The following is a 27,030-nucleotide window of genomic DNA, read 5'->3' as shown; positions in this document are numbered from 1 at the left end:
ACAGTGAATAATTTAATGCATATACACTAATAGTACATTTCAATTTTCAACTAAGTTCCTTCAACTCTTAAGTAAGTTTCTTCTTTGATAACATATCTTAAAAGGAAATTCTAAATTATATAATTTTTCAAAGAAATTTCAATTAATTTAAAAGAGGTACATAGGTAAGCTACTTCAGTTTGTTGAAGGGACAGTTCAAAATAATCTAGAATACCATTTTTGCTGAATACCAATGAATTATTCTAATTTAAAAGGGGGTAGAATTGAAGCTAAACTATTTTCAGACTCCACAAATATCCCAGTAATACTTACAGCATAATAAAATGGCAATATTTAATATTACTTTTTAAAGTACTGTATGTTGTGTTATTTAAATGGCAATAACTGCAGCATACTGCAAAAGAATATATTTGGAATCTTTTAAAAATATATTTGGTCTCATAATGTTGCCAGAATCACTTCTTGTGAGATAAATTGGACAAATAAAAATCATGATCAATATAATGTCAACAAAAATTGAATATATATATTTTTTAAATCCTTAGTTTCACTTGACTGTTCTCCCTTATATTAAAAAAAGAGTTGGCTGCTGAATAAATATAAATTGAATATAAAGTGAGTGATCATTGAACTTGTTCATAGAGAGAGAATGGAATAAAGATTGACTCAGAACAAATACATGAAATTTTAAAGAACAAAGAGAATGCATGAATTTGTTGACAGACATGGTGGAAATAAGGATGGTTTTCAAGGATAAAAAGGTATCAAAATGACTACGGAATAGTGTTGGCATTAATTACATTTTAAGTATGTCCTTTTTATTTTATCCCATGCCTTATTTTCTTCAGCTAATTGTTTCTTTTCTGTGTTTTGCATAATGTTGTCTAATCAATATACACCTACTTATAGCACATATGTTCTAGTCGTTCCAGATTCTAGGGGGCGATGCTCATCTCCGTTTCAAAGTCGAAGAGACAACGCTGTCCAAAGATGTCTCTGTGGTTATGTGGCCAGCATGACTAAATGCCGAAGGCGCATGGAACACTGTTATCTTTCTAGTAAAGGTTGTTCCTATTTTTCTACTTGCATTTTTACATGCTTTTGAACTGCTAGGTTGGCAGAAGCTGGGACAAGTAACAGGAGCTTACTCTATTATGTGGCACTAGGGATTTGAACCGCTGAACTGCCGACCTTTCTGATCAACAAGCTCAGTGTCTTAGCCACTGAACCACCGTGTCCCTTAAGTATATTTAAGTATATACCTACTTAAGTATACTATAATTTTAAAAACCATTTTTAATCCATCTTAGCACTCAGATTTTGCAAACTACTTGTAAGTCTGTTTATTTGTTTCTGGCCTCTGATCATGTATTTTTATTCAAAATATAAATCAGCTTTTCCAAACGTTGGCACAAACAACATGTAGACTTGAACTTCAGACACTGTAAACCACAGGGAGTCTGAATGGAAAAATAAGAATGCAAAAAAATACCTGCCATAATTTCCTAACCAGCATCTAGAGGAGGATGCCAAGACTGAGGGAATGTGACCTACGAATGCTTTTGATTCTTCAGATCATATTTAACAAAATATACAACAGTCCAGTTTGGATCCAAATATGGACTCCTGTGAACAGAAAAGCTCCTTTCATTTAGAATCACATTGACTGAACTTATTTTCAATTCTCCTGAAAATCTCTTAGAAAGTTCTTCAAAACAATAAAGTAGGGAAAAGAAAAATGATAAAAAATACCAGACTGAACTGATGCTGTAAGATTGGTGTGCTCTTGGGTTTCATCAATTAAAAAACAATATCTGTTCTCTATGGCAACCCCTGCCCTCTACAATGAAGGTGGGATATCTATAATAACCCCCATCCCAATTTGCAACAGAACCCACCCTGCTGGTATTTCAAATGGCTTTGAAGACCTGGCTCTTCATTCAGTGGTTGGGTCAGGGTGTGTGAAATCCCCTTTAGATCATATGGGTTGTTTTCTTTGTTCCCCTTTGTTTCTGCCATCTTGCTCTTCATTTTTGGTCTCTCGTTTTTGTTTTGAACCATTTGCAAATCACCCAGAGTTAAGGGACATGTACATTTATTAAATTATTTCTATGGATGTTCAAAATGAAAAAAAGATACAAACTGCATTATACACATAATAAAAGCTGAACATACCCCAACAATCCTTTTCATAGCCTCCAATTTAGCAGAATCTTTGTTGCTCTCCAACATCTGCTTCAGATCTTCATTTCTATAAAAGAGAAAATGAATATATAAGGTCAACTGATTGTGAATTTATTAATCATAAAAACAAAAAAGGGATCTGACATGTAACACAATGTCAGGATTCAGCAATGCAGGAACTTAGTTAAAGAAAACCTGTTGAAAATTCCATTTTGGGGAAATATTAAACATTTCCCTTTTAGTACAAATCAAATATATAAAATACCATCCATCTATATACTGGGTTTCCCCGAAAATATGATATGTCCTGAAAATAAGGCCATGCCAGATTTTTGGGGCGGAAAAAATATAAGCCCTCACCTGAAAATAAGCCCTCTGGGACAACCTCCCCCTCCCTACAGCCAGGCAGAGCACCACTCAGCGATCTAGCAGTATCCCGAAGATGCCAAGCTGCAAGAGCCGGGGGAGAAAAGGGGCTCGTGCGTGAATGGCGCTCTGCCTGGCTGCTCTTGCAAGCGGGCTCCCGAAGAGCCAGGCACAGCCTTAGGGGTGAACTGTCACAGCAGTGCAACACAGCAACCATGAAGTGGCCACATTCATGAGCAGCTTATCGACAACCCCCCTCTCCAGCCAGGCAGAGGGCCACTCACTGACCTAGTGGTGTCCTGAAGGCGCCAAGCTGCAGGAGCTGGGGGGAACAGGGGCTTGTGCAGCTTGGTGCCTTCGGGATACTGTTGGGTTTGTGAGTGGCACTCTGCCCGGCTGGAGAAGGGGATTGTGCGAGCGCCTGTTTCCCCCCCCCCCACTCGCCTCCTAGCCTTACCACGACCTGGTCTACCTCTCCCTGCAGGGCCAGAGCGCTACCACCGCCACTGCCATCCCAGCACTGAGGAAGGGCGTTGGTACTTACCTGATACGCCTCTTCTCATAGTGGGGAAGGAGTATCCAGGATGGGTTGACCTTGTCCTCTCATTGATTGGGCTGAGTCAGATAAGATCCTTGGGCCACGCCCTGGTCACCAGGTACCACCCAGTTATTGGCGAAGAACCTTATCCGACTCGCTGTATCATCTACTCCACACTTTATCTTAGTTTCAACCTTTATTTATTTCTTCAACAGAACAGCTCAACCATCAAACATAATGTTAACGTTACATAACCATATCAGGGAGGGACTGAATACTCCTCCCCCACTATAAGAAGAGGCGTATCAGGTAAGTACCAATGCCCATTCTCCATAGTGAGGGGAGGAGTATCCAGGCTGGGACGTACCAAAGCTTACATAACCCTAGGGAGGGTTACCCATGTTAAGAGCTCACACAAACTTTATGCCTGGTGAAGCGTCACCTCTGCCCTGTGCACAGCCTGCAGCACCCTACGCCCGAATGAAGCCTCTGCAGAGGCAAAGGAGTCCAGTTTGTAGTTCCTCATGAATGGTGAAGGGGAAGACCACGTAGCTGCCCTACAGATCTCAGTAACACCTTATGCAAGTCTCAGGAGAGGTACCTGTGTACTGTGGGTGGCTTAATGTTGGATGCCCCCTTGAGGAATCGCCTAACCATGGGGTGGTGAGTCAAGGTCTGAGACCTACCGCACAGAAGTACCGATGAGATGAACGAGATCTACAATGGTGTACAATGGTGAAAAGAGTAAGGTTCTACATTTAGGCAACAAAAATGGAATGCACAGGTACAGAATAGGTGGTACCTTGCTCAACAGTAGTAACTGTGAAAGGGATCTTGGAGGCCTAGTGGACAACCATTTAAATATGAGCCAGCAGTGTGCAGCAGCTGCCAAAAAAATCAACACAGTTCTAGGCTGCATAAATAGAGGGATAGAATCAAGATCACGTGAAGTGTAAATACCACTTTATAATTCCTTGGTAAGGAATTCCACACTTGGAATACTGCATTCAGTTCTGGTTGCCACGATGTAAAAAAGATGTGGAGACTCTAGAAAGAGTGCAGAGAAGAGCAACAAAGATGATTAGGGGACTGGAGACTAAAACATATGAAGAACGGTTGCAGGAACTGGGTATGTTTAGCTTAAGAGAAAGAAGGATGAAAAACCTCCCTGGTACTGCCTGGGGCCCGAGTACCCAAACTCCGACGGAATCCTGACCCCGGAAGGAGGACCCAAAATCCTGCCCCCGGGAGTTGGGGTGACTAGGGTATGTCGCCGCCCTGAAGTTGGACTTCTTGTGAACGGTGGGGAGCACCTTCCACTTGTCCTTGTTCTCTACCAGGAATGGGTTGAGGGCTGCTCCAAAGAGGGATTCTCCTGTGAAAGGGGCCGATGCCAGGCACCATTTGTGTCGTATGTCCGCTTGCCACTGCTTCAGCCAAAGTAGCCTGCGAGATGCCACAGATGAGGCGATCGCCCTGGAGGCAAACCTGGCTGCAGCATAGGTAGCATCTGAGAAGAATTGGGTGGCAGCCACCAGCTTGTTGATGTCTTGGTGGGCCCTGCCATCCGAAATGGGAATTCGCTGCTGCAGGTCTTGCAGCCACAACAGAGAAGACCGGTTGAAGAAGGAGGCGATGGTGGCTGCTCTCACTGCCCAGGCCACTACTTGATGCGTCCTCTGTAAGGTGAGGTCAGCTTTTTTGTCTTCCACCTTCAGGAAATCCTCTGTTTCCCCTGGCATGTTAGTAGGCATACGCAGGGCCGTAACTGAACCGTCGATGGTGGGTTGCGAAAGCACCTGGGCCATATCCCTGTCCACGTTGAAGAAGGTCTTGTCCGTGGAAATGGGCATGGGGCCTGCCGTGGAAGAGGTCCATTGCCGCTTGATGTCTATGAAAGACTTGGGTGTGGGCACCGTGTCTGCCTCAATGGCCTGCTCCTCAAAAATGTTTTCCGCTGAAAACCCCTGGGGTTGTACCGGGGCTTCTGTTGGCCTGTTGCCAAGTTTGGCAGATGTCTTGGCCTTGAACAGAAGGGATTTGTACAAAGAGGGCTGGAACAATCCGAGAAGGTAGGTTTGGGAGGAGGCATGCCTTCGTCCTCAGAGAGTCTATCTGATTTCGCCTTCTTCGGAATCCAAATCGCTGTCTCCTGGGAGGGGGCAGGTGATTCTGGAAAATCTTTCTCCTGAGCCTCTAGCCCTTCCGAGACCCTATGCACAGGAGCTGCCTGGGTCTGCATCTGTGGCTGCTGAAAGGCTGCTGCCATGCACTGCTGGAAGGCCCGCATCATCATATCCTGGATGTTGGGCATCCCTGATGTGGGTGGTATTCCCGCCCCTGTGCCAGCAGGTGTGGATGGGAAGGACTGTGGTGAGGGTCCCGCTGCTATGGGGCGTGGGGGTGATTGCCATCCTTGTGCAGCCCCCTAGATGCCCGAAGTATCAAAGGGAATCCTCAGCTGTGTGGAGGGTTCCCCATCTGAAGTCCTGCCAGGAGAAAGAATCCCTGGAAATCCTTCCCCAGGTTCCTGACCAGGGGTAGCCCTCTTGCTGCTGGCCTTGTGGCAAATGCGCTCCAAGGCTTGGTGCATCCGCCTTTTGTATTTGGAGCCAGACCTTGGGGGCTTGGAGCTGCAGCCTGACTCTTTGACCCCCTTGGAGGAGACGTGCTTTTTGTTTGCCTCTGCCTTGCCTCCTCCTCCCTTAGCAGCCTCTGTAGCAGTCTCTGACCTGGTTAGCTGCTCCTCTGCTCCTCTGGTGGGGCTGCTGGCTGCTGGGCTGGAGGCTTGAGTCTTGCCGGCATCCTCTGTGCTGCTAGGCGCCACCATCTTGGATCATGTGGTTCCAAAATGGCCACCAGCTCCAAATTCAAAAAGTTCCTCTCCCTGGGAACACGTGGAAGTGGCTTGTGCCTTTGGGGCTGCTGGGCGGCTTCCACTGCCACTGGAAAGCTCTCTCTCTCGCTTCCTCCACTCTCTTCCAAGCTTTCTGAACTCCTGCGGGCCACTATCTCTCTCTGGTACTGGCAGGCAGGCGCAGGCGCTCCGCTGCGTTTAAAAACGCTGCGGTTCGCCACTCGACCACCTGGGGGGGCAGAACGCTGCGGCACCGGCTGAGCCGCTCTGACGTGACTGCCTTCTCGGGGCTTTCAGGGGAGCGTCCCCTCACCCGCAGTCTCGATTAGTGCCCTACGTCTCTCTTTATGACCTGGGCTGTGCATTAACTTGAGCTGAGTCGATAACTGGGTGGTACCTGGTGACCAGGGCTTGGCCCAAAGAGCTTATCTGACTCAGCCCAATCAATGAGAGGACAATGTCAACCCATCCTGGATACTTCTCCCCTCACTATGGAGAATGGCTTCTTCTGCGGCTTCCAAACCCCGGAAGTCTGCTGCTGAGTCTTCCAGAGTGGCCACTCTGGGAGTGCGCTCTATGGTTGTGGGCTGGTTGCCAGAAGACTCTCTGCCCTGTCTGCCAGAAGACTTGGCAGCAGATTTCTGGGGTTTGGAAGTCGCAGAAAAAGACACCTTCAGGATACCGCTGGGTCAGTGAGTGGCGCTCTGCCTGGCTGAGAGGTGGGGTTGCTGGGTGGCTGCTTGTGAGCATGGTCACCTAATGGCTGCTGTGTTGAGCTGCTGTGACAGCGTAACACAGATGTTCGCCTGAGGCTGTGCCCGGCTCTTCAGGAGCCCGCTCACAAAAGTGCAGCCCCCTGGCAACCTCAAAACAATACCCCCCCCCGATAATAAGGCCCAGTCCTTGTGGCCCTTGAGAAGCCCGGCTCTCCCCAGTCGCAGCTGGGAGGCGTGGCTCCACTTACCAGTTGCCCTTAGGAGCATGACATCCCCACAGTCCCAGGGATCGGGCAAAGAACTCCTGGCCTGCGGAGAGGAGAAGGAATGCCCCACGGGGCCCTCCCCAGCCACCCGAGGCAGAAAGGACTGTCCCTTTGGGCCGCAGCTGCAATTTGTAATTTAGTTAAATTTTAAAGTTACCAATTGAGCCAAATTAAAAATTCAATGAGAAGAAAAATACACTTTCCTACCAGAAACTCATCTCAAACAGTGCTTGGACCAAGAGACTGAGAGGAAACTGGGCAAGAAGGAAAGGCAAGAGTATTTAAGAAGTTTGCTCTCAGTCTTTGGATCAATCAGGATTTGAGAATACCCACACGTGACCACTCCCTCTCCCCCACTAGAAAACATGAGTAAATCTATATGGCATTTGAGCCTACATATAATTGTGGCCGCAAGAATACCTATGCGCAATTTTGGAAATCTACTACCATACCATCGGAAGATGTCATAATTAAAAAGATTTTTTAATGTGCAGAAATGGACAGAATCACGGGTTGGCTGAGAGACAAAGGAGAAATGGAACATTATCTTAGCTGGAACTTATGGTATATGTGGGCGACAAACAGAAAAGCAGGGACTTAAAACTGGAAAAGTTAAATAGCAGCTGTTAACAATGGGAACTAAAAGTGAACGTGGGTATTGTAATGGATCCCTGAAGTTTGTAACAAGAAGATGCTGGTTAGAAACTACAATGAGGAAGAAAAGAATGTTGGGCTGTGAACGACTGTCACTGGGGGGGGGGGGGGGGTTGTATGTTTAAAGCTGTATTTGTATGTCTTATTAAAAAGAAAATGTATAACTAATAAAGATTACTTTTAAAAAAGGCTTCTTTTTTTTACTAATACAAAGAAATTAAAAATAAACCCCAAGAGTAAGTAAAGGAATGCTCAGTTTCATTAGTGCTAGTCACACATTAACTGAACATCAGAAAAAAATTGGAATCAAGCCACCCTTCTCTTGGGGGAAAAAAAGGCTTTTTCCATTGTTGGAATGGCATCTATTTTGGCAGCTTCCCCAAAGTTACTTTGAACAATAATCCTACAATATATTTGATGTAATGCTTCAATAGACATTTTATGCATATACATCCAGTACATGTTGGATTCAAGATAACCAACATATGAAACTTATTTAAAATCAGAATAACAAAGTTAAGTAACTTTGCAAAATAATCAATACTATCATTAGTAGGAAAAAAACACGTTTTGCATTTTAATATGTCATAATTTATAACCTTATACATGAACTGGAATTGAGTTATGCTCATATTGGATTTTTCAAGAATTTGCGGCAGAAACAGAAAACAATCCTTACTTAACAAATTATTGGTCCATATTGCTTCATACTATACACATCAATTGGCTGTATTTTCTAGGGATTCAGTCCTATTTGGATACATGTAAAATTAAACCTAGAGCATTTTGAATATGTATGTGCACTTCCATTAAAGTAATCTGGATAAAACATGTCTATTAGAAAACACAAGCATTAGGAGAAACCCACATGAAAAAAAAGACCAGATTGCATTTATTATTTTTATAAATCTCAAGACAGTGTACATGCACAATACCTCCCCCTATTTTCCACACAACAACCTTGTGAAATCAGTTGGGCTGAGAGAGTGACTGGCCCAAACTCTTGCCTAAAGCAAGACTAGAACTCAGTCTCCTGGGTTTTTGCCTTGTGCTTTAACCATTAGACCAGTGGTTATTAACCTGTAGTCCATGGACTTCTGGGGAGCTGCAATGTTGTCACAGTGGGTCAGTGAAGGCTTGAAGAAACTTTATGATTTAAATCTTGAGTTAAGTCTTGGGGGTCCGTGGCCCCAAAAGGTATTTAAAGGGGGTCCATGGTCAAGGAAAGGTTGAGAGCCACTGCACAAGACCAAACCTTTCCTGCATTTTTAATCACAAATATCTATAGAAAGAATACTGAATTAATTTAACTTTGAGAAGTAAGGAACTGAACAAAATCAAACTGGACAGGTCTGTTCATCTGAAATGAACATGGTCACACTACATTCTCTTCCCACACTCCATTCATCAGTGACACTATGACAACTTTTAGACTGGCTAAAACAACGTCTATCTAAAAATGAGAGTGAAAAAAACCTCACTGAAAAAACAGAGCATGTTAAAAACAAAGATTTTACACTTTCCTGTTTTGGCAAATGATTCCTATCACAAACTGGGGGGAAATCAATTTTAAAGAAAGTTTGTAAGTTACAAAAAATAGCTTCCCTTTAGGTTTCTGGATATTTAGGGAGCTGCAGCATTTTAAAGGACTACCTCAAAGTACTTCATATTTACTATTACATTTAGAGTAGCAAATACTACAATTTGTCAGAGGGTCAATTTCCTTTAAATCTGCATTTAAACTTGATTTGTCCTTTCTGACATCCATAAAATGCAGGACATACAAATAAGAAAATTTCCTCAATAATATAGAAGATAAAAAGTAGTTTTCTATTCTTTTAACTTTAAAAATACTGTTTTGCATAGAATTCAGAACAGTGGTGCACACTTAAGAGCATTTGTATACAGTAGCTAGTACAAAACTAAGTCTCACAGGAAGATGTTTATTAAATTAATAGCTATTTTTGAATGTGTACAAGTGGAAGAGTTTAAGACTGAGATAAGCTACAGTGATCTCTTTGGAGAAAGGAAGCTGCTTTGATCTCTTTGGAGAAATCCCTCCCTCTATGTCTAGCTAGAAAATTAAGTATTATCTAAGGGCTAAATCCTTCTAAGCTAACAGTCTTTGATATCTAGTTTTCACACATTGTTCCTTTGTATATTGGGATTATATGGAAAAGGTTATTTGGGAAACAAAAACTGATTTCCATATATTCAGGACTTACGGCATGGGATTTATCAGATGCTTAGAGGACATTTCCACATTCTATACAACCAAAATGATTAGAGAGGCAAGAAAAAATATTCTTCCTATAAATAGTGAAACAGGAAGTCCAAATCATCTCTGCAATCTACTGTGCTAAAACCAAGAGCACAGCTGACTGTTGATCTCAGTCAGCCAGATGTTTAGATTGGATTTTATATTTCTCTCTACCAAGTCTTTCCCAATCTCTGTCCCAGGGGTGTCAAACTCAAGACCCACAGGCTGGGTCCTCAGATCTGGCCCGCGGTGCTGCCTTAGAAACAGCAAATGACCGGCCCTCCTGAGCTCTGTTTTCACTGGCAGATGGCTGCAAGACGTTGAGCTTGCCACACCCATCCTGGCCATGCCCACTCGGCCCCCAAGGTCAAACATAATGATGTGGCCCTTAATGAAATCGAGTTTGACATTCCTGATCTAGACCATCTAACCATTGAAGTACAGTATCGTATTTTTAAAAAATCAGATACTGGACTGGTATACGCCCTCAGCTTACAGCTGGTCATAGTGATCTACAATATGATGTGAAACCTCAGAGTCACATTGAAGCGAGGACACTATGCCCCATAGAGAGAATCCCAGCAATACATCTGGTAATTTGCAATATTTACAGATATTTAGGCCCCTAAGAAGCCAGACTCTTATGTAAATTATGTTTACATTGCTATGTGACGCATTGTATGTATGGGAACATTCTTGCTTAAGTTTCATTTTTTAAAAAAACTTTTACCATGTATATATGCTGTTAGTTTTATCATTGCTGTGTATTTTCCAATTTTAAGTTTTCAATTAGGTATTGTTGGAATGGGGCATTACTTCCAATGTTGAACAAAGTTTATTCTTCTTCTTGCATGTATCCCATTAAATGCTATGTATATTTATTTTGGATTTTCTAAATTTTTTGTTTGTTGTTTTAAAATGTTTTAATTGTAATATATATTTTAATTATAAGCTGCAGAGTCATTGCCTGAGATGGGCAGTTACAGAAACTGAATAAATAAAATACAATGTTTCTTGTTGATTTTTTTTCTGGGACTATAACTAGTAAGAAAAGTTGTAGTTTCATTTCAAATTTAAATTTATCATTTATTATATGCAGAACAATGTAATAAATACTATTTTAACTATTACAAATAATAACAACGTAATAATCCTTGGATAGTCCCATCGATCCTTGGAGGTTGATACTGACCACTTTGAAAAACCCTGGACTGGAGAACACCAGCTGGACTGGTGATCACCTATAATAATACTAGGAATCCCTTGGAAGGAGATACCTGCCTATGAGGAGATCGTTCAGTTTGTAACAGGAAAATAGAAAATTATGCCACAACATTCCAGCATAAAGTTTTTCATAGCACAAATTGCCTGCCTAGTCTGCAATAAACTGAGCTCACTAATAGTATTTTTATCTTTTTTTCCCTTTTAAGAACAACTTAACTACCTACCTCATACCTGTCACCGTTCTTCCATAAATGTGCTGCTGTAAGAAAAAACAGTTATTTCTCTCCTCTTCCTCCCACCCCATGTAATTATTTCCTCACAGCATATACAAAAGATGGGGTTTGCAAATGTGCAGCAATAAATGCAGCATTCATGTCCAAATGCTTTGCAAGAGCCCAGCAGAAGTAGTAGTAAGTCTGAGGCATGCCCCACTGTTCTTTGCACAAGGAATGCTACGATACTGCATTTAAAGTTAGAATCTGAAGTGAAAGAAAAGTAATGAAAACAAAGAAGAAATGAAGTTAACTTAATCAAATACTTACAAAAAAATATTTTCTTCATATAATTCAACAGAAACACTAATAATCCTATTTGCTTCCTCAGTAGGCTCTGATTTTAGAGTAACGTTGAGCATCTCTGCCTTTTCAAGAATAAATGTAGTCCTGCAAGCAACCCCACTGAATTTATCTAACAAAGAGTACTTGTTCCAGGCCATCAAATTTAGCAAAAAGAAACAAGCATACTTGCAGTGAAAGCTGCTGATCACAATCAAGAATGTAGAATGATTATGAAGTAACAGGATACCAACTCCCTTCACTTTAAGGAAATACATACGCTATCAACGATCATTTCCTCACAGAAAAACGTCTTACTAGCCAACTTCAACAAACAGCATGACACAGCAAGATATGAAAATCATTCTTAATAATTCTTACCTTATTTCAGTTTTTCAACAAAAATCATTCAGGAACATGTAGCACACATCCCAAGGGAAGTTAAAAGTTATCTTAATATGAAATTAATAGGATTATAATGTATTTTGCATTGTGGAGAAATGTTAAGTAAGAGGTGGTATTGGTGGACTATGAAGTAGTAAAATACAAAGCTAAAGAATTCAGAAGCTAGAACCAGTGCAGTATAAAATGAAAACTGAATATATGAAAAGAATAGCCATGATCAACTAAGACTTTTAATGAAATTGCTTCAGTTGATTATCCTATTCCAATACATTCTGTACAATTAACAGAACAGAGAATTAGATAATTAGCAAGTTATGTTTTCCTTATCTCTTTAACACAAGCTGCACAATTGTTTAACATTATTAAAGTTACTCGAGGCCTGCAGGAGCTGGATGCAAGTGGGGCTGGAAAATGGCGCTGGCTGAGGCCAGGCCTGCAGATCCGCGCTGTCAAAGGCAAGGGCGAATGGTCTGGCAATGACCAAAAGAATCCCTGCAGCCGCTTGGGAGATCCAGAGGGAAAGGAGCCTGCCTGGAAGCCCGGAGCAAGGCCCGAAATTTAAATCCTCTCCGGGGCGATCTGCGGTGAGAGCAGGCTGCGCGGCAAAGGCAAGAGCCTGGGGAAAAAGTGCGCTAAATTTGAAGCCAAAATGGCGGCCGCGCGCACGCTTTTGCCTGAAGTAACACCCGGGGTAGCCTGAGTAGCCGAACGCTCTGCGGTGGGGATCCTAACTGCCTATCCGTCCCCCAAGTTCGTCGGCAATAGCCAAACGAACCCCCGTGGTGCGGCTGCAATCGCTACTGCGAGAGCAAGCTACACTCCAGGCAGCCTGCCTCACGCGTTCAAAGCAACGGAAATTAACGAAGAAGGGAAAGAAAATAACAAACTACCGAGGACCTAGCTAAAACTACACAAACTCAATTTAAGGGAGCTACACTACACTATCTAGAGGGTCCAGCCTGCTGCACAAGGACTGGATCTCCCCAAAAAGCGTCCTGTAGGGCGACTGAGTTTTTTAAAACTGAGCCTCTAAGGGGAGCAAGAGGCGGAGCTACAAGAATCTTGAACTCAGTCCTTGGGCAGCAAGCTGAAGTTAACCCATGCTTGGACACTCCAAGCAGCGCCTAGGAGAAAGCATTTAGATACAATGTAAATTACCAAACAAAATGAATATTTACGCAAACATAATATTGCCTGAATCTTTTTTTAATGCAGGAACAATGGAATAGAAAATAATGAATCTACAAATGACAGTCCTTTCTTCAAATAACAGAGATTGTGGAACTCCTGGATTAGGGCCAGGAAGTTATTTCACATAGACATGATGGAATTAGAATTTAGGGCAGTGATGGCAAACCTTTTCAGCACTGAGTGCCCAAACTGGAACATTAGTGCATGCATGTGCACACGCCGGACTGCCGGAAACCCTAAGACCAGGTGGCCAGTGCACATGCACACACCGGCCAGCTGGTCTTTGCACACGCCAGAACATCGGAAATCCAAAAACCAGCTGGCCAGCGCACGCATGCCTGGTTTTTGGCTGTTTGGGGGGGCATTTTCAGGTTTTTTTCAAGGCCGTTTTTTGGGATGTTTTTCAGGCAAGCCAAAAACAGCCCCAAAACTGGCCTGGAAAACGGCATGAAAAACACCCTGAAAAACGGCCCCCAAATCACCCTGTGTTTTGGGCATTTTTCAGGGTGTTTTCAGGCATTCTGATGCTTGTGAAGACCAGCTGGCTGACACACATGTGCACACTGGAAACCCAAAGAGCAGCTAGCGACCGTACGCATGCCCACAAAGAGGGCTCTGTGTGCCACCTTTGGCACACGTGCCATAGGTTTACCATCACGGCACTATACCATTTCAGACAAAAGGTTATCCAATCTCTTGTTAAGAACTTCCAGTTTTGGAGCATTTACAACTTCTGGAGGCAAGTTGTTCCACTGATTAATTGTTCTGTCAGGAAATTTCTCCTCAGTTCTAGGTTGCTTCTCTCCTTGATTAGTTTCCACCCATTGCTTCTTGTCCTACCCTCAGGTGCCCTGGAGAATAGTTTGACTCCCTCTTCTTTGTGGCAACCCCTGAGAAATTGGAGCTGCTATCATGTTACCCTAGTCCTTCTTTGCATCATACCCAATTCCAGCAACCGTTCTTTATATGTTTTAGCCTCCAGTCCCCTAATCATCTTTGTTTCTCTTCTCCGCATTCTTTCTAGAGTTTCAGCATAGTTTTTACATTGTGGCGACCAAAACTGGATCCAGCATTCCAAGTGTGGCCTTCCAAGGCATTACAAAGTGGTATTTTTGGATGAATAAAGGTGAATCGTAATCCAGAAAAATGGAAACACTTTGGGTGGGGAACCTTTCAGTTTAAATAAAGTTTTGTAATTGATGCTAGAAGAAATTTCACTTATTTATATAGTTTGGGCACCTTCCTGAACTAGCATTAACAATGGAAGCATAAATTCCAATAGCTGAAACTACTTTTCAGCTCAGCCTTGCAGAAATAATGTCCTAGTTTTTCTACCTATACTTAGCAAAATCTTGACAGACTATTGTAACATACTTTATACAGATAAACTTCTATTATTAATAAAAAATACAACCTGGATATGGAAAAACACCTGGGAGTTGACTCAATTAATATATGTTGATGCATCATTTAGAAATGGGATTCAGGTTCTAATTCAGCTGTACATCTCCACCCCGAACCACCCCAACGATGCCGTCGAAGTGATGTCCCGGTGCCTGGAGGCTGTACAGGTCTGGATGGGAAGTAACAGACTCAAGCTCAACCCCTCCAAGACGGAGTGGCTGTGGTTACCGGCGCCACGGTTCAACCAGTGGGTTCCATCACTGGCCATCGGGGGTGAACAACTGGCCCCCGAGGAGCGGGCACGCAATTTGGGCGCCCTCCTGGATGCCCGGCTGTCGATGGATGACCATGTGACAGCCGTGGCAAGGGGGGCGTTCCACCAGGTTCGCCTGGTGCACCAATTGCGTCCCCTATTGGACCGGGACACCCTTCACACAGTCACCCATGCGCTAGTGACGTCCCGACTGGACTATTGCAATGCTCTCTACATGGGGCTTCCCTTGAGATGCACCCGAAGGCTGCAGCTGGTCCAGAATGCGGCCGCGCGGGCAATCATGGGAAGTACCAGGTACTCCCATATAACACCTCTCCTGCGCGGGCTGCACTGGCTACCTGTGGCTTTTCGGGTGCGTTTCAAGGTGTTGACGATCATCTTTAAAGCGCTCCATGGCACAGGACCTAGCTATCTGCAGGATCGCATCCTATCCCACACATCCCTGCGACCAATTCGCTCTCACAGAGAGAGACTCCTCCGGGTGCCGTCCACTAGGCAATGCCAGCAGGCGGCACCCAGGAGTAGGGCCTTCTCTGTGATGGGCCCGACTCTCTGGAATGACCTCCCCCCCGACATCAGAACAACCACCGATCTCTGCTCCTTCCGCAAGAAACTTAAGACCCACCTGTTCCACTTAGCTAGCCTGGCCTAACCGTAGCTTTAATCTTTAATCCTTCTGGCCGGTATTTTAAATTTTGGGGGGGTAGACTTTTTAGGCTGCTTTTTAATTTTTATTATTGTACGGCTTTATATTTAATCTGTTTTTAAGGGGTATTTAATATTTTCTATTGTGTATATGTTTTTTTAGCTGCTGTCTGTACACCGCCCCGAGTCCCTTCGGGGAGAGGGGGCGGTCTATAAATTCAATAAAATTCAAATTCAAATTCAATTGATCTTTACACCGCTAGATGATTGACATCTTGTTATCTAAAGGATTGCCTTCATCTCTGCATCAAATTAGTTTCAAAAGCTTTGCTTATTGTATAAAGTAAGAAGATAACCTTGAAAGGTACATGAGACCTGTTACCAAATGATAAGAGATTAAACACATTTTAAGTCCACAACAGACAGAAATTCAGGTTTACTATGTACACATACAGGGAGCAAAAAGGCTGCTTCAAAAAGATTTCTTTAACCTTTTTAAACCAGATGCACAATAATTTAATCTTCAATCTGATTCACAAAGATGTTCTCCAGGCTAATCAAACAGAGTCCAGAGTTTAGCTCTCAATTCAATATATTTATAAAAGAACTAAGTAGAAAAGAGAACAAAAGGCACATTGCTTTTTAATAACCCAATGAAATACCGAGTTAACTAAAATGATAGAAATGTTTAATCAAGAATGTCAGTTAAGTCCATTATAATTCTGCTGTGAAAGTTTGCCTTGAGATCCAATAATATTTGATGCTCTATTAATGTAGTATAAATACATATTTTTCTGTAAAATCTTTATTGTTATAGCAATGCTTCCAGCAGCAAAATGAACCAGTTTTATCATTCTAAATGAATTTTGCTTCAAAATATGCTGCAATATGAGCATGTGGAAAACCTATTCAGAAGCGATATAATTATAAGACTCAAATTTAATTTTCTGCTTATCGTACTATAGCTATTTGAGTGACATCTTGTGGTGTAATTCTGTACTGCTACATCATACATTAATCACATTAGCAAACTTGATTTCACGTTATTTATGAAATCTCTACCTCACAAACCAATAATGGAGACATTCACAAATGTGGATCTATTAATAAACACCAAACAACCACAGTGCAAAGCAGCAAGGCCAGCCAAAAATCTACAAAAATAAAGTACTTTCAGTGACATATTTATCTATGGCAGTTTTCCTAAACTTTGAATACCACAACAAAAATGATATTTTCTAGAATTTATCTGTTACATTAAGCAGCAGAGATATCCGAAGAAAGGCCTTCAAGGAAACAGCTACTTTTCTAGGCAGATTCATATTAAATTTCTTAAATTATCAAGAGGCCTAAGACGTTTAGATATGATAATCAGAAAAGAATCTAAAACTGAACTTGGTCAAACTTTTTGAAGACATGAACAGTAAATAGTATGATCTACTTTCATGTTCCAGTCAAAGTCTTGGCTGCTAAATTCTGAATCAGCGGACATTGTTCCAATGAGAGAACAATCTAAAATACATATTATCTATACTAAAACAAAATAGAGCGGCAAAGGCCAATGTACACTTTATCTTATGTAATATGCCAAGAGCGATACTCAAAAAATGAAGCTGGCTGGAGAAAAACATGAGCTAAAAATTGAAACTGGATGTACTTGAGCAATCTATCAGTTAATAGAATATTTGTCTGATACAGACAGATTCTTCTAAGAAGGGTGTAAAAGCCTTACCAGAGAAGGTGCTAAATTTGTACAAATAGCTTTTACAAAATTTAATTTTTTTGCAAAGTTCATTCATAAGACAATGAAGAGGAGATATTCCCAGAATACAGCAGTTTGATCAAAATGAAATATCTTCCCATGCATGGATGTGATTTCAAAATGCACATAGAGAAGGGATGAATTTGTGATACTTGTTTTGTTATTCTGCTCAAAGCCACCCACAAAGATTAAGATGTTGTACTAAGAATAAGGTGACCCAGAGCCTATCTTACCTTTAGCCATGGAAAAGCACTACATGGTTTTGACTCAGACATTCCTTCTTAGTTCAGACTATTTCATAAACTTGTTGTGCTTAGGACAAAACAAAAATAGTTCCCTATGTAAGCTGCTTTGAATGTTTGAAAAAAAGCTATGACACAAGTCATATAATAAAATAAATCAATCCATAAGGGCTCACTGTAAAGTCTCACCATTGCCCAACTTATATTATTATAGAGCATTAATTTGGAAACTGAATCAGGATTTCTGGGAAAATCATGTAAGACAAAGCTGCAGAAAAATACATCCTTGGTTTTTCTTTGAAGACGTTTCGCTTCTCATCCAAGAAGCTTCTTCAGCTCTGACTAGATGGTAGGCAATGCAAGTTTCCATTCCCCACCATCCAGTCAGAGCTGAAGAAGCTCCCTGGATGAGAAGTGAAACGTCTTCAAAGAAAAAACAAGAAAATCCAGTTGCCTCTTTGAAAAAGGACCTTTGGGACAACCTGATGACTGAGAATCTCCATAGACATTTAAAAGAAAAGTGCAAGGAATATAAATCCTTCCATTTCCCACCATCCAGTCAGAGCTCCCCCCCCCCCAAAAAAAAGCATTTCCCCACACAAACACATAATTTGTAGAATTCACTACCATAAAAAGATTCCTTCTTAAAAGGAAGTTGAATTAATATATGGAAGAAAGGTCTTATCTAGAACTGTTATTCTTGAGACACAGTTACTTGTACTTTAGAGAAAATGTGCCTCAAAAATATCAGTTGTGGAAGAGTTTATGTCTCCATTTTGTGAACATTAGAGAAATAACTAGTAGGATAATCTGAGGTATATTATTCTGGACTAAGATGGGCCCTGGCACAATCCAGCAAAGTTTGTCATATGCTCTTACACTTTTATAATAATTATGAATAATGGTGGCATCAAATTAAATTTCTCTGCTACATCCTAACTATTAGCTTATGCTAACTTTGTGTCCAAGCTTTCATACATTACAGGGCAATATACAATTCAATTTTAGGTGTAGGTTGAGTTTATACAACATAAACTCCATATGTGTATAAAATCTGTATAAATGTTTTATTGAATATTGAAACAACAATGGAGGTAATAAAAGTATACAACTACTTACAAGCCAAAATATATAACTTGTAGCATTCAAGACTTTTGACAACCTTAATTGTCTCCGACATTTGTCTTTAAAAGAGAAGTAATAGAAACTGGGAAATTCAGCAACATTTACACTACCACGGATCCATTACTCTTCCAGTCAGTGGCTTTATTCTATTTCATTCTACTACAAGCTTGTCTAAGCCACATACTTTATTCTCATGCCACCTGTCAGATCACAACCAAGAATTTTTTGCTGGCTTTATGCTACTTATTATTATGTCACAGACTGAGCATCAGATAACACTATGTGGATTTAATAGCTCAAATCTCATTTTGGACTTATTTTATAGAATACTTCATCCAAACCATTCATCTTTCCTGGCTCAAATATTTAATGAAACTGGCATAACTCTATAGCAGCAGGCACACTGCCACTCTAACAGATGGGCCTAGACTGTAGTCATGCCAATGAAGCAATATATGCATGAAATTTAAATATTAAATCTGGAGTTCTCTGCAATAAATTCACCCATTCACTTCCAATCTTTCCAAGTCTTTTGAATGGAATATGCTGATTCAACATTAAATCATTCCAGAATTATATAAATGGTTTATATAAATAAACAGTTTCTGCATTAATCTGCAATTTTCTTCTACACAGAAAAATCAAGAACATTATATAAAATCAACACATCCAATGAATTTTCCATGAAAAAGTCCTTTGTAAAACCAAAGAAACATCAATACCAAGTAAATTTCTCAGTTAAAAATAGCCCTACAAATCTGTAAACATTCTGTGCTTAGGAAGAATCTATTCTAAATGTGCATATGGCTGAATTATATTATTCTTTCGCTAACTGGAACATTTGTATATTTAAAACATCATCATGACAGCTTAAACTAAGAAAGCAAAAAATGTAGCAGAAAAAGGCAATAACAAACCACTTCTGTATCATATTAAAAAACCCAGCACAGACACGCCCATGAAGACACCATGAGTCAGTTCAACTCAAAGGAAACTTTGTCTTTTATCTTTTCCCTATTTCCAACTTTTGACATTTGACTAAATACTATATTAATAGTTTAATCTACTTAACAGATAAGCATGATACACTCTATATGGGGCTGCACTTCAAAACAGTACATAAAATCAGCTACTGCAGAATGCAATTCAAGACTACTATCTAGTTGTTGAAAACAGCTCATATGAACACAAATCTTGGATATATTACAATAATTTCCGATTCTTCCTTCTCACACTTGGTAGTTCCCACTGTAAAATTACCTTCTCCCATATTCATTTTCTTCTAATTTGAAATCATCATAGGTCCTACCTTTCCCAGATTGGTTAAATTAATGGTTGCAGCTTTTAAAAAGGCTCTATTGCGACACTTTCTTCATAGAGAGAAATGAGCTTCATCATTATTATGCTGCATTCAGAATATCAAACTTTTAAGAATTTTTTACGTTGCCATCAAAATATTATATATTGCCACTAATGCCTTGTGGAAGGACAGCTATAAACATAAACAAAAAGAAGGAAAAATCATTTTATTATGAAGAAATAAAAAAAAATGAAAAAAGCATGTACTCACAGAGCTTAATCAAGATGGCCATCTGCTGGATTAGTAACAGGTCTGATAAACTCTTTTATTTACAGTGGCATATACAAGGTTCTATATAAAATCAAATTGTTTTTTTAAAAAAATATCAAAATTACACACATATATTCCCACAGATTTTCTAATCATATAAACTAGACAAAGGATTGCTTTGGGCTATTTTAAAAGTATCAGAATCCAAAAGCTCATGGTGACCAGATTACACATTATTTTTATCCTGCCTTTATCAAGAAGCCAAACATAGCTATTACCCTTCCTCCTCATCTTTTCTCCACAACAACAACCCTGTGATGTGTGTTGGCCCAGCTTTCATGCATAAGGAATGAGTAGAACTCACCGTTTCCCAGGTTCTAGTCTGGTGCTTTAGACACTAGACCAGTGATGTTGAACCTATGAAGTGCCACAATATTTTGGAAGACATACTATTTATTGACATGACATGACAACTATTCTTGAAAACATGTCCCCTTCTCGCAGGATTTGGAGAGGCCATGTGAGAATGGAGTGTGCTTTCCCAGGACCTCAGAAAGTCAAGAGAATGGGCTGGGCAAGAAAGGGTGTGGCCTCCAGATCTTCCAAAAATTGCACAAGAAGGGGGCATACTTTCATGCAGTTTTCAGAGGCTGCAGAGGCCATAAGCCACTTGAAAAATGAAGGCCTTCTGTGACCTGGAGTAGCCTCAGATAGACTACAGGGACCTCTTAATAAGAAGAAAGCATTGTCTGAAAATAAGCAGTGTGGGGCAAATTTGGGACAGTGCTAGGCCACTGGGATAATCACACCTTTCCCAAGGCTCGCACAGATTGAGAAATGGCATGGTGCCCCTTTTGAGTGGTAGTGGTGGTGCTTGGCTAAAGCTGAGGTCCAAGGCTCGACTTCAGGCCAATTTTCAGCGTTGCCACTGAGTGCCATTGTTCAGAGTGGCCTAGATTGGGAGGCGGGGAGATTGAGAATTGTTTCTCTTTGGGGGGGGAAGGGGTGACATGTCAACAGAGTCAAGTTAAGTATTTTCAAAAATTTTGACATGCCAAGCCCAAAATATTAGACATTGTTGCACTAGATTAACCTGGCTCTCATTTTATCAGATTTAGGGAATCGTCAATGCTACTGAAAACACTTTCCATTACAGCCAGACCCCTGAACTTTTACTTCTGAGCATAGAGTTCTGCATCATTCTTATCATAGAATTCTGCCAAATGAATAAGCTTTATTACTTATTAATAAAACTAATTGTGTTCTTGATATGGCTAGATCGATTCTGTCAATTAAAATATTTGTTAGAAGTAAATCTAACATAAATCTAAGTAAATTGTTCGATTTACTTTAAACTCTGATCAAAATAGAATGTCTTCATCTCAACAAAGTAGATAATTGGAAAGTGGAATATTTTTATCCCAGGCTGATCTCATTCACAATCAATGTTCTATTTTCTAGTTAACGGGGGCTCTAAATTACTAAAATGTCAAAAACTATTTAAACTAAGTTTGTTGCTACTCTGAATGTATTGGTGCATGATATTTATGATGCAACATAGTAACTATAGCTTTTATAAGGGAGACTTAGAACTCAGTCGCCTGCTTTTTAAGCCAGCACCTTAACAACTACATAAAACTCTCAATTCCTCTTTTAGACATGCATTGCAGTCTTCAAGCATTAGAAGTTTTTTTTAAAAAAACTAATAGATTGTAGGAATTAAATACTCAGTCATGTGAGGTAGAAAATTTTCCACAAAATTAATTTCTCCAAGGAAAAATTTCCTCTCATAAATTCACTAATAATGAATGGATGTCAGTCACAAATCTAAGGTTACGTTTATCTAACATCTTAGTAGACAGTAGCATTGGCTATTCTTATCAGGGCTTAGAAGAAGAGTACTGTAGGGATTAAACCACAATGAAAGAGTAGTAGGGGACTCTAGAGATATAGACTAGACCGAGAAGTTAGAAGAACATCCTATATTGTTGCCAAGTAAAATTCAAAAGCCTATCCATGAAGTCCTGGATATGAAGATACGAGCTGGAAAGAAATTCAGAAACACCATTATTTATGTAAATGATAAGATACTGCATTGCCAATTTCTCCACATTTTCCACTTAAAAAGTAGAAACTAGTCTTGGAGACTTAGTATACAATTATAGCAGCATTGTGGCCTAGTGGTAAAGATGTTTGCTTCCCATTCAGAAGGTGGAGAGTTCAATCCTAGGAAGCAGCAGATGTTTCTCTTCTAGGGCAAAAATAAAAAAAATAACTGCTGCGTCAGGAATGGCATCTGGCCAGTAAACGTTCAGGTCCACCCAGTTGCTCCAACTCTTCCCCAAATTAAGGGATTACGTAATTTTAACCTTTAGATGGAAAACTTTGGAAAGGAAACGTTTAGCAAAATCTGGTTTCCCTATAAAACTATAGATAATACTGTTGTTGTTTTTTAAACCTAGATGATTAGTATTCGGATGAATGCTGTATAATCTTACAGCTTTATAAATAGCAATATAAATAAAATAAATATATGATATACCATTTTAAAATAATACAACATTTTTGGTGAATTCTTTGAAGTGTTACAATTTACAGTATGTTACAAAGGAAATAAATGAGAATCGAGGCAGCAGCCTATCCATTTTCTTATTAGAACTGAAAACTCATTTTTCTACTTCAGCTTTTGGCTACATAAAAGTTGTTGATAATAATCCTCAATAATCCTTCATCAATTTGCTCTACCGACAAATAAATAATATTATATTGAATCTTCAGTGATTTAAAATTATTTTATTTATGTAATAATTTCTATCTCAATTTTCTAATGCATAATATCAATTAGCAAAAAATACATCATAAACATTTTGAATTCATTATAATTAAAAGTCACTGGCATGCACTGACATGTTTTCACATTGTCTCCAGAAACTCAAAAACTTCAGAAGCAGATACTTTTATATAACTGTACTTTCTAGAACACACCAAATTGTAATAATAAATTATGCTTGATATTAAGAAGGGAATAAGAAAACACAACTGCATATTAATAGCACAATTTAACGAAGGCTATAAAGTTCTATTTGATAGTTAAAAGCAACTTAAATAAGACTGTCAATATAAATTATATGTTGAATTAATTCTAACTCTTCATGGAAATGCTTCCTGAGAGATTTGCCAATCAAAAGTGTCATTTTGGCACTTGTAGCTGATCATCTTCAAACTCTACTTCCTTCACTGAGCCATCAATTTACACATAATTCTTCTCATACTATCATATTATCAAAGAAAGTAAAAAAAACATTGAAACTGTCAAACTAAATGTAAAATCAATGGTAGTTTGATATTGCATGTTAGCTTTTCTAATTATAAAACAGCTGCTTGTGAAGTAGTGATCTTCATCAAGATATGAAGTAAATTGTTAAAATTGTTTTTATGTCATTTGCAAAACAATCTCCCACGGCTACAATTTAAAGTAATTTAAAATAAAAGAAACAAAAAGTATTAAGAAGCCCACCAAATGATGGAGAGTGTGATCCTATGCCTCCTAGTTCTACCAAAGTAACTAACCAACTTTTGTCTGAGGAAACAAAATCAATACATCACACAAGTAGTACTCTTCATATTCAATAGAAAATAAACATATAGCATCCATGCTTCTAAGCTATACAACATTGTACCTGTGCTTTGGATAGAATAGGGATATAGAAGATGAAAAAGTACAGAATATATTATTTATAGGTTTTAATACACATACAGAGACACAGTGTGTGAACATATAAAATTCTTTCTTTAAACTGATATAATAGATTAGTACAACTATATTTCAGTGTTAGCATGGAATAAATTTGGGCAAAGAATAGAATATTAAACAAATATTAGATCTAAAAATTGGTACGGTAATTCTCAACATTTAACCTGTGCATACTGATAAATACCTTACTATAATAAAAAGCTTTTTATTTTTTTTAACCCGAGAATCATGCATGGAAACTGGAAACCACTAAGTTGGTCTTAAAAGCAAAAGTCTTGGCCTAACACTCACCTGTCACTTCTATCCCATTTGTATAGAAGGCAATGAAGCACATCCCATCTTAAAGAACTATATTTTACATTAATTATGAAAAAATCTCTTATATACCAGATTATGAACTAAAAGTAAATTATTGTTAAATTTACTCACAACTAAAACCTTTATAGTAAAAATTATTCAATAAGCTGAGATCACAAACTACCCAAATATATGCACATCAGCATTATTAAAACTATAATCAAAACAAAATAAATTTTAGGGTTACTTGGGAAGCCACTGGGAAATGATTAAACTTACTGGCAAGTCTGAAAAGTTAAGAGTAATATTATCAGAGATCAGATTTTAATAAACTATAGTCTTTAGAACAATAGTTCTAAGGAACTACATAATAGAATATAATGAAATAATCTTCATGTGATAATTTGTAAGAAAAGAATTTTACCCCTTCAAATAAATCAGAAATAAGAGCACATTATATGCCCGTTGTCGAAACTGAAATGCTAAAAATAATTTATATTAGCATATGCCAAAAGGAAGGAATGGTAATGTAATAAAACCAGAGGCTGTCAAGTCCTTTCACAGCAATCAACCCCAACTGGAAAATCAAGCCAATTAGGAAATAATCCTATGTGTGATCCCACCATCCCTACCCAAATTTAACTTCATTTTTCTGATTGTAAATCTTTCAAATTCTCCTACCACGCGCATTTCTAAAAAGAAAATCTTAGTAACTCTATCGCCATCAAGCCGTAAAGCAACTAGTTTAATCTTTCTCTGAACTTTTTTTTTTTAAAGCGTACTTTAAATGGAGCAGAAAAATCAAGAGGCACGTGGAAAAGCCCATTCCATTAAGGATCCTGTGGACGATCAAGCAACATTTATTGAAAGGTGTGTTTCCGTGTTAGAAGGGGAAGAACATTCATCCTTAACTCCCCCCCCCAATTCGAAAATTCAAGACAAGTAAAAAAGAAAAATCACAGGTAGAAGTGATGGGTCAGCGAAGTACAAAACACGAGGGGAAATTATTACTAAATTCAAGTTATTATTACTAAATTCAAGAGTCGCACAACGTCTAGCACTTCCCCGCTTAGCGACCTATCAAATGGGAGTCACCGATTCAGTGACTCAAATACAGAAAGCCCCCTAAAGTGGCCCAGAGGGAAGAGCGAGCAGCGCTGATTCCGCTTCTGCTCTTTTCGGAGAATGCGGCGCCTGCACTTCCCGTCGCCGCCTGCAGAGAAGCTAACCTAACAGCCCCCGCCCGGGTCTCTGACCGGTCCGAAGGCTCCCCCACCTCCGACCCTGCGGCCGCCCTTTAACTTACTTCTTGCCATCGCTACTGAAGAGCCCGAAGGCCGCCGGAGGAGCGGTGGAGGCTGTAGTGGGCGCCGCCTCTTGGCCCACCTCAGGCTGAACATCCCCGGCCTGCTCGTTGTAACCGACGTTGTTGGTCAACATCGTCCCAACGCACCGTTACCGGTTGAAGAGCCCACCTGAACCCGGTTTAGCCCACCCTCCTGCAGTTCCTTCGCAACTCGGCTCTTCCCGGAAGCTGTCGGCAAACAGCGGCAAAAGCCATGTGTCACATGATCGCCGACAGGGGCGGGGACCAGACGGCCCAACAGACTTTTTTTTTCTGGAGAGTTGGCCGGCAGCGCCATCGTTGCCAAGGGAACGATGCGAAGCTTCTCCGGCCTCCTCGCTCCCGGGATGACACGCCCCTCGTCACGCGGAAATCTCTGCCGTGGAGCGTTCTAGTCACGAGATACTTGCTGGCTTTCAGATGCTCGCGAGCCACGTAGGCAAAGACAAAGCTAGGCTAGTCTTTGAGGTTGCTCTGCATTATAGGAATATTACCCTCCGATTCCCACCTTCACAGTTCGGTCTGTCTTTGAACTTAATGAGGGCGTGACAGTTTATCAGTGTTTGCATGAGGCAGCCAAACAAACTGACCAATCACATTTTAGCCTCTTGTGGGCCATGTGGTTATTAGTTTTACTATGTTGTGCCAAAGCAAAAGTTTCACTTGTGACCATGATCATGAGTATGTTTTGCAAATGCAACACTAGCAATAGAAAAGCAATATCTACTACACTAAGATGGGTCCTAATTATGGTAATAGCTACTTAAGAATCTATGAATAACTCAAATACGAAATTCCTGACTTCCCAACAAAAATATATAACTTGTGATTTAATGCTTTGGGGCATAGAGGGGAAGGCAACCAAAGTGATGGGAAAAATTATTTCCATTGCTAGCGGTAAAATTGTTGAGTTTGAGAAGCCCTGGACTAAAGGATGATGCAGCTCGTCAGAGAATGTGTTCTGTTACCTGTTTTTGTTACAGTGCAAATAAAATAATTTTGCTTATATTTTAATATACAATGGTCTTACCCTAATATATCAACTTTAAGATATGTGGATTTCAACTTGCAGAATTCCTCAACAAATTCTGGGAAGTCCACACATCTTAAAATTGCTGAGGTTCAAAAACACTGATTTAGTCTCAAACAGATCAATATGCAAGCAGAAATACTGCATCACTTTCCGTGTAGTTTAAATGGTTTCTTTTATTATTTTACTTCTCTCATTTTACATTTCTATCCTTAAATAGTGGAACCTGTGGGGAAAAAACTTTGCAGGAGGAGCTTCTCCAACCAGAAAGGCATGCCCTTTTATAGCATAATATATTTCATTCCCTAATTTCCTCTTCCAGTTTTTCGTACTTTCCCCCTTATAAAGCATACCTTTTTGATAGCCA

General features: G+C 40.1%; 1 protein-coding gene across 2 annotated transcripts in view; it reads right to left on the bottom strand.

The window, feature by feature from the left end:
• Window positions 1-25,845, bottom strand: part of AP3B1 (adaptor related protein complex 3 subunit beta 1) — a 152,815-nt gene extending 126,970 nt beyond the window's left edge. Inside the window, exons 1-2 of one of the 2 annotated variants that reach the window (XM_081942974.1) lie at window positions 25,595-25,845; window positions 2,176-2,251 (exon numbers count right to left, since the gene is read on the bottom strand). In XM_081942974.1, the coding sequence (XP_081799100.1) occupies window positions 2,176-2,251; window positions 25,595-25,728 (210 nt within the window). In that variant the 5' untranslated portion in view covers window positions 25,729-25,845. Of the gene's footprint in view, window positions 1-2,175; window positions 2,252-11,607; window positions 11,842-25,594 lie in introns of those variants that run through there. The other variant, XM_081942973.1, reaches the window with a different exon arrangement.
• Between the last annotated feature and the right edge of the window lie 1,185 nt (window positions 25,846-27,030).

Source organism: Natrix helvetica, assembly GCF_964273705.1.
Source record: "Natrix helvetica genome assembly, chromosome: 2".
Lineage (NCBI taxonomy): Eukaryota > Metazoa > Chordata > Lepidosauria > Squamata > Natricidae > Natrix > Natrix helvetica.
This window is presented reverse-complemented; position numbering and strand designations above follow the sequence as displayed.